The sequence below is a fragment of the Acanthisitta chloris genome, unplaced genomic scaffold, assembly GCF_000695815.1.
Source record: "Acanthisitta chloris isolate BGI_N310 unplaced genomic scaffold, ASM69581v1 scaffold11199, whole genome shotgun sequence".
In the NCBI taxonomy this organism is placed as follows: Eukaryota; Metazoa; Chordata; class Aves; order Passeriformes; family Acanthisittidae; genus Acanthisitta; species Acanthisitta chloris.
Genome location: NW_008689817.1, coordinates 25,703 through 42,755, shown reverse-complemented (window position 1 = coordinate 42,755; position 17,053 = coordinate 25,703). Strand labels below are relative to the sequence as shown.

At 40.5% G+C, this 17,053-nt stretch overlaps 1 protein-coding gene across 1 annotated transcript in view; it reads right to left on the bottom strand.

The window, feature by feature from the left end:
- The window catches only part of RAPGEF6 (Rap guanine nucleotide exchange factor (GEF) 6), a gene marked incomplete at its 5' end in the record, with an annotated part of 95,936 nt that overhangs the window by 75,198 nt on the left and 3,685 nt on the right, over nucleotides 1–17,053 (bottom strand). The window contains one exon of the mRNA XM_009081570.1: nucleotides 5,892–5,961. Coding sequence (XP_009079818.1) covers nucleotides 5,892–5,961 — 70 coding nt within the window. The remainder of the gene's footprint in view (nucleotides 1–5,891; nucleotides 5,962–17,053) is intronic.

Genomic DNA, 17,053 nt, shown 5'->3' with positions numbered 1-17,053 from the left:
CTTCCAGGAAACAGGGCGAATTTTTTTTTTAAAAAAAGAAAAAGGCACACGTATCCTCTAAACGATGTCACTCATCAGTAGAAACCCTCCTGTACCCACACATCACACAATTCGAGTCACACACTGTTCATTTCAAGCCTATCTTCAGCACAGAAGTTACCATTTCTTTGAGCATTTACAATCTGGCAAATAGACTGAATTGCACCTTTTTTTTTAGTGTGATTTTTAAAAGTGTAACTTATTTCTAGTACCAATCACAGCTCAACAGCTTTAAATATTCCAAGTTCTTAGAAATAGCTACTTCACCTATGTCACTCTGCCTTCTAATCACTTCCAGTGGATTATGAAGAAAGAACTGGAACTTGATTCATATCTTGATGTTAAATATTATTTGTGACTAAACATTAGAAATTAGGTTAATTTATCTTGTTAGTAAAAGCCAACATGAAACCTTTTATCTCCCTATTTACAATCCCTTTTTCTATAAAAAGCTGTCTCATCCTTTCCCATTTCCTTTTGATGTTTCGGAAAAATATCTCCCAGCAGGAAGCAGAGCAGACACACATGCAAATAGGCTGCAGTGGGCAAGAATTTCCTCTACAATATATTTACTCTACAGACATTTCTACTGTCCTCAATGGCTTATTTTTAGTTTTTTTCTGTCTCCAAATTTCACTTGAAAATCCTAAATGTTAAGACTGTACTACTGAAATGGAAGAACCTCACATCACATCCTCAGGTAAATTGTCTAATACTTGGAGTTCAAAAGCAATGAAACCCAGAAAGACTTAAGAGACAGGAACAGGAAAGTAATCAAACTACCTAAATCATCATAAAAGCAAAAACACATCTACTTTCCACATCACTTTTTCCAAACAGCTAAGTCTGTCTGAGGTTAGAGGAAGGTGCAAGCAGCTGGGCTTGTCTTGTGGGTTATTTTTAATTCCATAGAGAAAAACATACATAACAACACAGGTTAAAGATCCAACGGTTAGAGAAGAAGAGTGAAGCTCACACCACAGTATTGTCAAAAAAAACTCAGAGAAGCTGAGCTCTCACGGCAAGGGATAACCACACTTTTCACTAGAATTTTACTACCTGTTTGCAAAGCAACAGGACAATGAGCAAAGATATCTACTAACAGCATTGCTGTAGGCATGATGGTACAAGAGAGGGGAAAAAAAAAAAAGGCATGCATGCAGAAACAAAAAACCCCTCAAAATAATCCTTTCAAACAGGCCATTTAGTATCATCAGAAAACATAGTAAGATGCTAAATATAGAAGCCTTTCTTCACCTAGCATAAAATACAGGTTTCTATTTAGTTGCTCTCAAATTATACAGATTTCCAGAGGTAAGGAAGTTTAGTTTCATACAGTTTTTCATTTCATACTCATTAAATAACCAAAACTGTGCTGATTTAATTCTAATTTTTGGTATGTGAGCTCTCTCAATAAATGCATTATTATCATTTTTTCTCTGCTTCAGTCTTACAAGATCACATAAACTAAAACAAGCAGTAAGCTTCTCCAACAGAACAGACCAACCTGGACCCCAGAGCCTGCTCAGGTGGCTGGACAAAGACTCTTCCACTACTGATGACCCTAATTATTAACAAGTCCCAAACTGAATAGGTATTTTTAAGACTGAAGTAAAACACACACTCTGTGAAAGAGAAAATTATTTTTCTTCCACAATTCTAACTGAAAACTAAGAAGTGTGCATAAATAAATTATTTGTTAGTGCTAAGGCAAAACAAGCAAGTGCTGAAAACTGAGCCCACCTGCTTCCGCCGGTTAGTGCACTGCTGTTGACAAAAACATGAAAATCAGAAACCAGGAAAGACCTCCATGCCACACAGCTTCCAGGTTAGTACCACCAGCACTATGAGTATGTTGAGACCAGCTGACCATCAGGTTGTCAACGCTGATGATTTACACGAACAGGCTTTATATGCTGTGCATGAACAGGCTAGGCAGACCTGGGCTCCCTCACTCTGCCCTGCTTTCATCTGCTTAAAGCTAAGAACTTCTGTTGGCAGAGAGCTGTCAACCTCCTCACAGCTCCAGTGGGATGAACACTCCTATGGAGGAACTGAGCATCTTCACAGATAGCTTGAGCCAGGCCTCAGCATGGGAGCAGAGAGAGAACAGCTTCCCTGGGGCACTGCAGAGCCAGGAGGACCAGGCTGCAATCAGGCTGCTAGGTCAGATGAACACTGCTGCCCTGGAGACTGCTGCTCATTATTTCATTTCCAGTACAGAATCATGGACTTGTTAAGGCTGGAAAAGCTCTCTAAGTCCATCCAACCATTAACCCAGTACTGCCAAGCCCACCACTAAACCATGTCCCCAAGTGCCACATCTACACATCTTCAATACCTCCAGGGATGGCGACTCCACCACTGCCCTGGGCAGCCTGTGCCAGGACTTGACAACCCTTTCCATGAAGAAAATTTGCCTAATATCTGATCTAAAACTCCCCTGCCACAACTTGAGGCCATTTCCTCTTGTCCAATCCCTTGTTCCCTGGGAGACTGTCCCCCACCTGGCTACAAACCCCTTTCAGGTACTTGTAGAGAGCAATAAGGTCCCCATGAGCCTCTTTTCCTCCAGGCTGAGACTCCCCAGCTCCCTCAGCTGCTTTTTATCAGACTTGTGCTCTTGTGACAAGTCTGGAATAGCACATTAGCAGGCTATATCCTAATCAAGGGTGTTGCTTTATTAACCTCAAACACAGGCAGCAGCAGGATGCTCCCATACCCCCAGCTTCACCCACAGCACTGGCTGCCACACAAATTCAAGGAGGACCACAGGACTGTCCTTGGTTTCACTCTACAGTCCAAGCCAGCAATGAAATACCTTCCACCTTCAAATATTACACTGCTCTTCTGAATCTCACACTTAGATCCTAAAACAAAATGAAATCATCAAGGAACAACAGAAAGGACACTTCAGTACACCAAGATATGCTGCAATTCTGGGCCATTTTCTTAAGTGATAAGTGGACCTATTATTAATTCAATAGATTGCTAAAGCTCCAAAAATATGAGTTACAATGCCCATTCACATGCTATCTGTTATCCTCATTAACTTAAGTTGACCACATTTTATGGCCTTTAAAATGGGTCAGTTCCCAGAGGATTCCCACTACAAAACTGATTTACATTCTAAAATGATAGGAGAGAAGAAAAGAAAAAAACCAGTCACCAGCAGGGAATGATGGTGTTCTTTAACTCCATTAAAGTAGCTAACTAAGCCTTTTGCTTGAAGATAAATATTCATTATGTATTAAACCTTATTAGTATGTTACAAATTAAAAATGACAGAAAATAAAAGAATTAAGATAAATTAGTAAGAATTAATCAGGGAAATGAAACTCAAGTACACCTTGTGGCAGTGCAGATCATTAGCACACCACCACACTGATGCTTTTTTCTCACCCTATTTGAAGTACTACGTAGAAAATACAGTTAATAGTACCTTTAGCTACATCACCTGTAAAACATGAACATAAAAATAATGAAGAAATGACTCTGCACTTTTAATTATCTGATTTGCCTACAGGAAAAATAGACCAAAGTCTCAGAAAAGGATGTAAGGTACTTTCAAGTGTCTCTAATCTCACTGGCATTTAACTACAATTATAGACAATTCAAGAGATTTAAAATACTGTGAACAGCTGTCCAGGCTGCACATTTGTCTCCAGGAAGGCCCAGCAATGTTTGAGGTTGCTGACATGGCCAATGCTGCCTTCTCCAGCCACTGTGATACTGTGTTTCTCTGAAAACACTTATCACAGTTGTAGCTACTCAAGTTACACACAGACACAACACTCTAGTTTCTCCCTAAGATTATTTTACCAGGGTCAGTTTCTCTCTGGTGCCACAGGCTGCACCTAAGCTTCTCCTTCATTTGCATCTTCCTATTTGTTGTTTTGTTGGAGGGGGTTTTTTACAACCAAAGAAGGATGTAGGTATTTCTTAAGAATTTCATATTATATTTCCCTATGAAATACATTTTATGTAAACTTGCAAGTGTACTTGCAGTGAGCCAATCACGAGTCATCTTCCACTGCTCCCAGCCCTGTCCAATCTGGCCTTGAACACGGCCAGGGATGGGGCATTAGCAGCTTCTCTGGGCAACCTGTGCCAGTGCCTCACCACCTGCACAGTCAAGGATTTCTTCCCAGTATCCAATAACAGATGTGATTTGATAAGTGAGTGCCATTCTGTGCTAAAAGGTGCCAGGAGCTCAGCTCACACCAGGCACTGGGTTTGGGCACACTCTGCACACCAAATCCTTGGCAACTCAGTGCACCAAATCCTCAGCAGCAGCAGTTAACAAGTAAAAATGCAAAGTAGCAGTAGCAAACCAGAGTGCCTGGGGTGTTCTGTGACATGGCTGCACACGTTGTCACCCACACAGTCCTGTGGCATCCCTCAAGGCATAAACCTACCCCCAAAAACTCCAGTTTTGAGAAATGACTAGATAATTTAAAGTAAAAGAAATCAACTGTTCACTCCAGAGGAAGCAGCAGTTAACAAGTAAAAATGCAAAGTAGCAGTAGCAAACCAGAGTGCCTGGGGTGTTCTGTGACATGGCTGCACACGTTGTCACCCACACAGTCCTGTGGCATCCCTCAAGGCATAAACCTACCCCCAAAAACTCCAGTTTTGAGAAATGACTAGATAATTTAAAGTAAAAGAAATCAACTGTTCACTCCAGAGGATGAAGACAGGCTTCTTGCACTCCTGCACTTCCCAGAGGATGAAGACAGGCTTCTTGCACTTTTAACCTGCACTTCATGGCAGACTATAGCTTCAAACATGTGCTGCAGCAAAGAGCATATTACTGATGCTATCAGAGCCCATGTGCAGAGTCACACTGACACTGCACAGAGAGAATGGCACAATGGACAGCAAGTGTACTTGGTACAGGACACCACTGACATTCCTGTTGGTACAGCACTGAGAAACAAATTTCTTACAGAAGCTTAATAGTCACACACTCAATGACTAAGATACTGCCAAATATTAGTTTTAATGTTACCACCTCTAGACATAAGGCAGCTAAATCAACAGCAGCCTGGAGATCCAAGTCTGCTTAACAGACATGTGGCTTCAGTACAACAGTTTTGATTGAGCTCCATTAACAACATCTAAGATGAAAGTTGGAAGAGATCTTCTCATGTCCCCAGGCAACTACTGGGGTACAAGGTTGGTCTGCACTGCAGAAAAGCAATCCTAACATTCCAGCTCTGACAGCACAGGTACATCAATCTGAGAAGGGCTGAGCTATGCTCTACAAGCACATGTCTATGTCTATAGCTGCACTTGGCAGTATCAGTGAGGGTTCTGAAGAAGCAGAAGGAATCCTGGACATTAAGGTCAGTGACAACTAAGCTGAAAACATTATCCTTCAAGCTTGGCTAAGCACTCTGATGTTCCTTCTCCTCTCACCTACAAGGCTTCACACAATGTGGCACTGCAAAGGCTTGGAGGAAGAAGGCTTTTCCTCCCAGACCCAGCACGGCTGGCACAGTCAATAAAGGCAATTAAATGGGGGATGGGGGTGTAAATAAAATATTCAGGGTAGAAATCTGTCATTGCCTGACTCAGGAATGCTCAACTCAGCCGTGACTGTTAGGCTTTTGAAACTCAAGTAAGCATAATTTTAGAAAGAATGACCTAATCATCATCATCATTTACCCATCTAGATTAAATTTACATAGCTACTGCTGTTACAAGAGCAGCCATAGGTATAATTGAAATCAAGGCAATTTTGCTGCAGTTTTATAGAATACTTTACAATAAGCTTTCTGCTGTAAAACAGAAAGAATCTGCTGAAACCAGCAATAGAATTAAATACATATGAAAAAAATCTGTCTTACCACAATCATTTCTGAAGGCTCCAATATGATACATTCGCATCCTCGCTTTCCTCCAGACTGCTTGCCAAAACTAGAGTGGGATGGAAAAAAGCAAACAAAAAAGAATGAGATGAACAGCCTATTCTACCTTTTCAGTAACAAAACTGGCAATGGTTCATGTTACAATTTTGTTAAAAATGAAAAAAAAGGACAAAGAAAAATTGATGAAGACTATTGTGTGAAAAATTCTAACCAGATAGTACCATTATCACGATTTCTTAATTTATTCAGCACCCCTCACCACAGCCTGTGATGTAAAGCCTAAATATAAAGAATGTTCCTTTGCAAAACCACTATTACTTGCAGATACTCAAAACCACTCATAATACATTTCAGTTCTGACAAGAATATATTAGTAAATTTTAATTAACCATTAAACAGGCTTTCTAAAAACAAACATACATAAATTCCAAAGGCTCCAAAATACTACTTTGCACACAGCATTTTTAATGAGAGTTCCCTCAACTTCATATCACCCCTTCATCTTCCCAGCAAAGGGAAGAACAGAGACCCTCTTTTCTAACACTGAGCCTTAACCTGTGACCTCTGTCTTTATGTTGCTTCTTGTACCATCACAAGGAGCATCATGATGGGTTCTGTTTAACAAGAATGAAAAAAACACAAATGCAACAAAGCCTGATGGGTGGTGTAACATAGCAACTAAGGAAAGAGGCTAAAAGCAACCTGATGTGCTTCAGCTCATCAACTCTAATAGGTGACTTCCTTCAGGACACCTAACAGCAGAGATGACTTTAGGGGAATCACCTCTGCAGAAGGCTCCATGCAAGCAGATTGGAGAGTGCTGGAGCTACCAGCAAGAAAGAGCTGAGCTAGATACTGCTGGGGCATGTGGGGTGTGTTACCAATCAACTACCTCTTAAATCATTTCATTTGTGACTGTAGTGGCACCTGGAATTGAAAATATCTGGCTTCACATATCAAGTAAGTTTGTCTTCACTACAGAGCCATTAGCCTGAGGTAGGCATGCTCGACCTACCCAGAGCATAAAGTAAAGTGATCCTGTACCCACATCACACACAACAACCTCCTCAATGAAAGGCACGGTGGCTGGATTAGCAGTTCAGTGGTTGTAGCTGCTGTGTTACAAACTCAGAGTGTCAACATCAATCACGTTTTAACACCTATCAGCAGGTGAGATAACTGAAGAATCAGTTAACACAAAGCAGGGATTACAAGAAAGAGAAGACAAGTGTGGAGACAAATCCTTAAAAAGTGGGTCAGCTCCATCTGTTTTCACTGAGGTTACGTTTAGAAAGTACATCTGAAACACCAGTCACACAAGGTTTGAGTTATTATACATGGTCACCTGGACAACAAAGATCCACTGGAACACCACCACTCTGTACCAAACATTTAAAAAGACTCGTGTTTATAAACGTGTTAGAAGAGCACTCCAAAACTTTTGCAGGATATGTGCACTTACAGAAAAAGAACTTAAGCAACTAAAATGAAGCTAAAGGACTAATTAAACTAAACTAAGCTGAAGGGGAGGAGATTTAGATAAGATACTAGGAAGAAATTCTTTATAGTGAGGGTGGTGAGGCACTGGCACAGGTTGCCCAGAGAAGCTGTGGCTGCTCCAACCCTGGGAGTGTTCCAGCCCAGGTTGGATGGGACTTGGAGCAACCTGGGCTGGTGGGAGGTGCTCCTGCCCATGGCAGCGGGTTGAAACTAAGGTTCCTTCCAAGCCAAACTATTCTATGATACTGTGAAGTTACTCAAGTGAAGCTTCAAATTACTCCAACAAAAAAAATCAGTGTAATCCAGTTAAGATAAAGAACTGCAATTAACAGAAGCACAGCAGCTTCCACTGTTGAGTTTTGATTATGATAATGGACTACTGAAAGAAAAAAAAATTAAGCTACATGATTGCCATGGAGTCATAAATGATAACCAAAATTTTCTCACCCAGGCCAGAGAAGCACAAGTTTCACACAGAAAACTGGCATTTTCACACATCTATAGTAAGAAACTTGGAGCTAAAATTTTCATGCCTTCTTTCATGCTTTTTCCACACAGCATGTGATTCAGGCATGACAGACTTGTGCATCTGCAATACATAACAAGAATGGCCAAACTACTCTGGTTATTAAAACAAAGTTAATTCAGTTCAGAAAATGCAAAAATGTCATTTGTAATGTCAGCTCCAACTTTGAGGTGAACTGAAACTCCATGTTAGGATTTCCCCACGAACCAAAACCCAAAGTGAGACCAAATTTGCTAAAGGATCATTTTCAATAGAAAAAAATAGAAAAAAAAAAGGAAGTTAAACCAATTTTAGTTCTATTCCTTACAACAGAAAACTAAAGAGGTTTTTTTTAAAGAAAAAAATTCTAAAGGAATTCTGTGCAACTGGAAGTTTCACTTTTTGCAGCTTTCTAAAAACAATCATTATCAGTTTTATCACAAAATAGACTACTACTGTTACTATATCCCCTGTAGCTAAGAAAAATCTCCAGTTTCCTGCTTCAGGTTGCTCAAGCACAGTATTTTTGTTTTGTGACAACGATTTATCAAACTCCTGGAGGTTGAGGAAGAGTTGCTTTCTTTCTTGTTTTGTTTTACATAAACACATTCCTGAAATGCAGTGACTGTCCAGCTCCCCTCTGCTTATGCTGCAGCATTTGCTAAGTAATGGCAGTAAACACTAATGAGGAAGAGAACAGCACTTGGAACAAAGGTCACACTCCTGGCACTATCATTTCTGCTCCATCAAGCACTTTAGAACAACCAAACGCTAGGAAAAGGATTAGGTTCCAAATACAAAACCCACCCTGCTAATCCTAAAGAATAAACTACTCATATTAACATGTCAATAGGTCATGTTTAATTATTTCCTGGTGCACATCATGGATGGTTTATCGATTATTCTACGACACAGCTCCTTCCAAAGGAGGAGCCAGCATATGGTTTTTCCCCAGCCCTAACCACCACTCTCACAAAAGTACCAAGTTTTAACATTCTTAATTAACATATACAACATGTTTTAGAAACAGGGATTTTAACTTTTTAATGACTTATTCTGTATTTTTCTCTAGAATACAAACGTTTAGCTTCTCTGTCATTGAAGAGGTTTGCTGACATTAGTACACTTCACTCATCTGTGAATTATAATCAAGGCTTCAGAACCAGGTTCATTGCTAATTGTTTGCAAATGGAAAAGGTTCAATTGAACAGAGCTTTGCAAATGGAGGAGATAAATCTATATGGGAAACAAGAGCCAATTTTGACATGGGACATTTTTCCAAAGGAGAAGGAACATTTCTGTGACAACAAAGTACTTGGAGAAGTCTTTAGTCAGCCATTAAAGACTCACCTAAATCTAAAACACGCTGGTTCTCAAAAGGAGACAGCTCTGGAAAGTACATCTAATTCTGGAAGAGATGGGCCAATCTTATCTTTTGGGACTACAAGACCACTTTGCTGTGGTGCCAAGAACACACAGTGTTGTTCACAGTAGCTGTCATTCCTTAGTCTGACTGGTTACCCAGCTCAGCACCCAACACAACACTGATGTCCCCACAAGATCATGACCATGGATGTCACTTCCCAGGGCCAGGTTTGTTCCTGAGAAGCACATTTCAACTGGACTTCAGCACCTCTGCTTATAGACCATACCAGCAGCTTCCCCAACCATAAACACATCTCTAAGCACCAAGTTCTCTTGATGTCACATAAGAAAATCAGGAAAGCCTCATTAAGGTACAGCACATTACATGAGCTTTAGTGCTTTCAAGCAGAGAGTGGGAAAAATAATCCAATTAAAAATTTAAATTAATACTGCAAGTGTGAGAAAACATGAAACCAATGTAAATTAAGCTCTACTTACAATAAAAACTATGTCAAAGGACATACCACCACTGGTATAAGCATTAAAGTTTAAAATGATCCAACAATTTCATCAGTATTGTTAAAATGTGTGATTTAAATAAGTCTTAAATTTAGCATTATTATTCTACAGCTTCCCACTACTGGAAGCCCAGAAAAACTCAGTACTATAAAACTACATTACCTTCTTTTTTATTTATAATTTTATTGTATGCTCCTGTCACTTAATATTCATCTCTTACATCTGCCTCATTAATTTTCAGACACTCACTTGCTGGCCTGCAACAGTGTCATGGGGAAAAAATGTCTTCCACATACCAAAGGCAGCTTTGTTTATCCTTGATTTATGGATGCCTCATTTGCAAGAAACCTTGTTTTCCTCCTGATTCACTGCTACTCATAATTAAAAATGCTTAAGCAATTGAATCGTGAGAAAGGAATGTAAGTTAAACTGGCATGATATCCTCTACCAACCACTAATGGGTGTTCAGGCCATGGGATCAGACTGGAGCTACCAAAATGTAAAAGCCCAGGACTGCAGATAACACAGTTCTCAGGATCAGTCATCACCAAGCCAGGCTGGACAGAGCCTGGAGAAACATGCTCTAGTGGAAGATGTCCCTGTCCATGGCAGGGGGTTGGAACTAGATGAGCTTTAATGTCCCTTCCAACCCAAACCAGTCTGTGATTCTATGACTTCCCTCAGTTCATCTGTCCCTTTTCCACTTCTTGATTTGCTCATCCCTCCACAACTGCGGAGACCAAGTCCAAAACTGCAGACGCTCAGGCACCTGAGTATGTGTGTGACATCACTGCCCCAGGGGACGGATCAAAATTAACCACTGGACAGAGCCTTTTGTATTTGAGAATACTCCCATTTTCACACTCACCTCCACTCCCCAGAACATGGGAAGGCATTTAACACTTTCTTTAAGGCACAGGAGCTGTTATAATAAACCTTACTTTTACAAAGCAAACTATTAGAAAAGCCTCCAACTTAACATATTTAAAGAACTGCTTTATGATGTTCAAAATAGGTCGTATGAAGAATGGCTGAGGGAATTGTGCTTGTTTAGCCTTGAGAAGAGGCTCAGGAGTGATCTCATGGCTGTCTACAACTACCTGAAAAGGGACTGTAGAGAGGTGTGGGATAGCCTTTCCTCCCATGCCTGCCCAGGAAAGTGGTGGAGTTACCATCCCTGGAAGCATCCCATCCACCCAGCATCTGGATCTGGCACTGGAAGATATGGTTTAGGGGTTACAGCAGAGTGACAGGTTAGCAGTTGGACTCAATCTGAGAGGTCTATTTCAGCCTTGATGATTCTATGATTCTAAACAGGATGTTCATAAAACAGCTTTCTGAGCACAAGTGTTTAAAAATTCTTCACATCCAGCTGTTGAGCAACCTGAGTATTTGATGCTGAAATACATCTGGAATATCAAGACCAACAAATTTAAGCAATAGCTGTCACATTTTACTTCAGCGCTTCTTGATATCACTATTCTCAAGTTATTCAGTACTGATGGTTTCTCATTCAGTAATACTCAGAATGCATCACATACATTCAAGGTAAAAAAACAGCCTGTCCTGAAGAGCTTTCAGCCTACAAACAGATGGAGACTACGACTGAATGTCTTAGTATTTGTCTGAACACTAATTAGCAGGCATCTTCAAATTTACAATATTCTACTCCATCCTGAAACAGTATTTTCAGATATTTCGGGCATCAAAGCCTTCAATGGCAGGATGTCAGGCACTTTACATTCTGTTCTCTACTTTCCAGGAACTACAAAATCATAACATTATCCTGGCTGTGGATGTTTGTGCCAATAATGCAGTTATCTATGACTGTCCATAAAGCTACCTGCAGCAGTGTCACCTTCAGCAGTGTCACCTGCAGCAACACTCAATACTGTACTACACCTAGGGCTGAGCCAGGACCCTGATGGACCAGTTTATCAGCATAACAAACAAAGAGTTTGCAGGTATTTTGTTCTTTGACTCTCAAACTGCCTGCCTGTCAGGCTGCTTCTGAAAACAGTAAAATGAAGATAAATTGTACTTTTTGCCACTAAGAAGAGAGCCCCATGACCCCACTAAGCCAGTAACCTGGATGGACCTCTGCAGAGCAGAAATATTTTGCATGCAAGTGCACAGCTGGCTGGGAAGAAATAGGTTGCATAAGGAATGGACATGTTTGGTTGCTTCTTTAACAAATGAAAATGTGTTTTCCTGCAACTCAGGGCCTACCTTTCATTTGAAAAGCCTTCCAGAACCTAAAGGGGGTCTACATGAAGACTAGAGAGGGACTTTTCACAACAGCATGTAGTGACAGGACAAGGGGGAAAGGCTTTAAGATGAAGGAAGATAGATTTACATTAGATATTAGGAAGAAAATCTTTACTACAAAGGTGGTGAGACATCGGCACAGGTTGCCCAGAGAAGCTGTAGTGTTCAAAACCAGGTTGGATGAGGCTTGGAGCAACCTGGTCTAGTGAAAGTTGTCCCTGCCCATGGTAGGGGGTTGGAATGAGATGAGTTTTAAGGCCCTTTCCAACACCGTTCTGTAATTTTATGAAAAGCATTTCATTTTTCCTCTCCTGGCAGAGTGCCTCATGTGCAGAACAGCTGTTCCAGCAAACCCCTGGATACCTACTGCAAAGTAGCTGCTGGTCAGATCCAAGACAAAACCCATTCTGTTACCAGTGAATGTACTGCACGAGTATATTAGCTACAGCTTGAAACAGCCATTAGTATCATTAAACACCAATCTAACTACTCTGAAAAGTTAATTTGACACTTAAATTCCTTGTCATTACCTGGGACCTAACAACAGGGAAAAACCTGCATAGTTGCATAACGGACAGTAACAGCCAGGGTGACTGCAAACAGAAAAATCAGGATCTGCCCTTCTTGCATTGCAGTCATGGCACAAGAGTACAGTCAACACCAAAATCCTCATGGAAATAATTTGTTTTTCTGGACATCTCCATGGAGGTCTCAATTTCACTAGATTTTTCACAGATCAACCATGATCTGAAGAATGGGGTTGGTGGGGAGTTTCCTGGGGCACACGGTCACAGGCATCACAGTATGGCAGGAGCTCTTACAGCAGCTGCTGAACAGCCCCAAATGCCTCTACTTGGGAAACAGAGGTAGGAGATAGTAAAAAAAGTTACATTAGCACAGACCAAAAGTTTCAGCAAATGCAAGTGGCAGGGTTTCCATAATTATTATATGCTGTACAAGTCCTGAGCTTTTCAAAGTACCTTCACCAGAAAAATATTGTAACACTTAACTGCATCAGAAAATGGTTTAAAGAAAACCTGACACCACAGGACACATAGCTGAATGCAAAATACTTATCTCAATTAATGCTCAGTCATCAAAACCCACTTCTGCATTAGTTATCACTAACAACAACATTTAGCAGGTTTATCTAAGCTTGCTGAAGTTTTTTAATTGGACATGACTTTGGAGGCTGTGTAAGATGCTACTCAATTTGCAGGCTGCAAGCTCAAGGTCTCTGTACCAAGTACTTCATACTCTGAACAGTGACATTTTGAAGAACCTTGTGTCTCACCTGCCACTTTCTGTGCAGCACTCCAGCTATTTCAGGCCACAGGATTAGACAGTCTTAGTAAAATTATATTTTACTTATGAACAAACCTCACATGACCCACCGCTTCCAATTTCACTTCTCTTCGACTTGTTTAGTTTAGCCAATAAAAAACTCTTTCCATGGCACAATCACCATCCCATGCATTCCACAAAGCCTCTAAAGGGAGGCTCTTGTAAGCAACTATGAGCAGAACAAAAGGAAATTACTGGTGGGGAGAAAATGTGGACAAAATTATTTGGTCATTTAGTTGTGACAGGTCTGAATACAGTCCTTCTTCATTCTTCTGGCTTTCTTAGCAGCTTGGTCCATGTTAAAAGAGATGCATCACATATCCTTAGCTTGCAGAACCTTCCCAGCCCTTACTCAACATCAGCACCTCCAGTACAAGGAGCTGCACTTTGGGAGGCAAGGACACTTAGCCTCTCACCAGCACACTGCCTCTTCTCACACACATTCCCTTTTTCCTCAGAGTATTTTAATCCCAGCACTAGCACTGCCAGAAGAATTTCAATACTAACAACTCTGTCTGAATTAATTAGTTTTACAAATACATTTATTGGTAACATTCCCAAGTTGTTGGTTCACTTACTGGCTGTCAGGCAATGCTACAAGTTACAGCAGCCACTTACAGAAATACCCAGGGAAAACTCCACCTCATCCAGAGCCACAAAGGCACTGAATAACCACTGCTTTTATCCTGTGCCGAGCATAAAAATCTATCAGTCTTGATAAGCACGGGGATGTAAGCCTCAAGCTGTCTTTAGGAAAGCAGAAAAATAATCTACAATGGTTAGCTGTGAAGGGCTTTTCAGTGTGAAGCAAACACAGAGTATCATCTGGAGACCTCTGCAATTTTAAATCACATATTAAGAAATTTACATCACAATTACGCGAACCAGTATCACAGTTTAGAATCTTATCGGCAACTGCCAGTTTAGAAATAAAGATTACTGTGTGACAGCAGTGGACTGGCACATGTGGCTCTAGACCTTGGGAGCTGAGGGAGGAAAAGCACTTTCCACGCTACAGCTATCGGGACTGGGATGGAGATGGCAAAGACGAGGAGGAGCAGAGGCTAAGGAGCACTGGGACAGAGCTTGGATACAGCATGTGCAGTCTGAACAGAAAGCAGTATTCAAGTTAAACGTGGAAAAGAAGGATCAGTGGGAGAAAAAGACTACTACACCTTGCACTGGCAGAAGCTGAGGCACAGGAGCTCTGAGCCGCAGTGAATGGCACAAACTCATGAGTGTTTGCAGACAACAGCACTACAGGTTTCAGAAGTAAAACTGATCTGACTTTAGATGATACATTGGAGTTATAAACATATTTGAGAGCAAGTTACATACTTCAAAATTTAAAGACTTCCAAAATGCCATAATTTAAGTTGTTCCAATTGCAAGTCTTTAATCCCGCATTCTTGTTTACCAACACTGAGAGTCCTGTGAAAGCACAGAAATTTTCTGTGCTTTTGGTGCTTCACACAGAATAGATTGAAACACTATTAATAGTCAGAGTAAATTTCAAAACATAGTAAAATATTGCTATTCACAAATATTAATACAAAACAAACTAAAATAATTTCAACTCAAGCCACAGCTCATGATGCAAAACTGGAGTTCCTCTTTCATTATGACAATTTTCTTGATCTAAGCATATGTGTCTTCTCCTTTTACTAAAGAAAAGAAAGAGAAATGGCTCATTGAGCCATTGATGCACCTACAACTCTCAGGAAAAGACACCACAACACAACCATGAGGCCATTTTTGAAAAAAATGTGTGTTCTGCCAAGAATGCACTATGTGAATAGAACAATGATTCCAATTTTCTCCACTCATGAGATTTTGGAAGGGCTTGGAAAAGAGAAGTGTTTGTTTTTAGCAAGATTACATGTTTCAAGAGTTTGTATTTTTCCCTTGGAGGTTCAATTCTCACAGCTGTAGGAGGCTGTCAGCCACATAATTGGCCTCAGAAGTTCCTCCAGGCCCTTGATATATCTCCTATGGCTAATCTTGCTGTGAGTAATCTCCTTCAAATATCCTGTTCACATGAATTATCTTCATTAACAAGCAAGGTTAACACAAAGCCTCTTTAACTTGCTCACCATTTTCCTTCCACAAATCCATCAATCCTGTTCTTTTATTCCAGCAATCACTTTCATGTTAGAAGCAAATTTGTCTCCTCCTAAGCCAAATCTATTGACAAATCCATTCTCCAGGCAATAGGGTAATCAAGGTTATGCCATCTTTGTACCTGGTCTTACTGATTGATCTGCTTCTTACCTTAAACACCTTAGAGGGCTTTTCTCATCATGAGCATCAGTGTCAGAATACTCAACAGGTTTATTGTAAGTGGATGCAAGTTGTACTTCTCTAATTTTTAAACCAATTTCTGAACTATAACTTGGATATAAATTCATCCAAATTGATGAGAAAGCCCTTCTCATGCACAGTGAGCCACAGCTTTCACTCTTATTTATTCAAATACTTCGAGAAACTTAATAAAGCAGTGACTGGTCACCTTCTTATGCTTCTGTAGGGCTAAGCTTCTTTCAGGTCGGAAACTACAGAATATTTTATTTCAAAGAGTTGTGGAGAAGAAAATTAAGGTTTCCTCGAAGCTCTGGTAGATAGTGCATGACAGACATGCAAAAAGCAGGACAGCTTAACCAGCATCTTATCCAGGTTAAGTTTATAATTGTCTACTAAAGTTTCCTCCTATCCCCTCATGGGGTAGATGACAGAATAAGGACAAGTATTGAGAGGAGGTACCAAGTAATAGTCATTAAATCATTACCACCTTCCAGTCTTATTTATGGAAACTGAAAGGATCTCACTAACAATAAATTGTAAACAGCAGTTTCTTATATACTCATTGAACAAAAGTTGCCAGGCAGTTAGTTTTTAGGCCAGTCTTGAATTTGGAAAAAAGACTGCTAAATAAAAGAGATTAAACTCAACAGCTTTACAAGAACAAGGGGCCTTAAGCCCCCTTATTGCCCAGGAAAAAAAGCTTCCTCTAACTGAAAAACACTGATATCCTCCTGCTCACATTTTATAAAAAAACAGTTCCAGTATTCCCAGGAAAAGAATCCGAAAATGCAAGGAAGTTCTTCAAAGACAAAGTGTTTGTCAAATGCTCCAGACAACAAAGATGAAGTTGAAATTAGAACATAACAGAGGTGACTGAGGGTGTTACAAAGTACACAAGGACTGAGTTTCAAACTAGAATCCATTTGCTCACTATGATCTGTTTTACAAAATGCCTCCATCTACCCAGTTCTTCCAGAATGACAATTATTCAAACCTGGCTCTTGACTTCTTCAGAGCTCTAGGAGGTCTCCAGATTAAAGCCTAAATTCTCAGCCTTAGTAGTTACCACATTCCTCCCATTAAGGACTCTATTTTGGTCCTCATTCATTTACCTCCTGGACATCTCAAAGCCATCATTAGTCTCCTGCATCACTCCTGCGCAGAAGACAGCTGTCTCTAACCTCATTCACCTCTGCCCACATGTTGACACATTTCAATCACACTGTACAAGTCAAACAGATAAGCTTTATCTGACACCAGTGTCTGGGCAGCACAAAGCCTACCAGAAACCCAAGTGGCTGGAGGGATGCTTCCATTCCCTTCAGCAGTCTCAGAACAC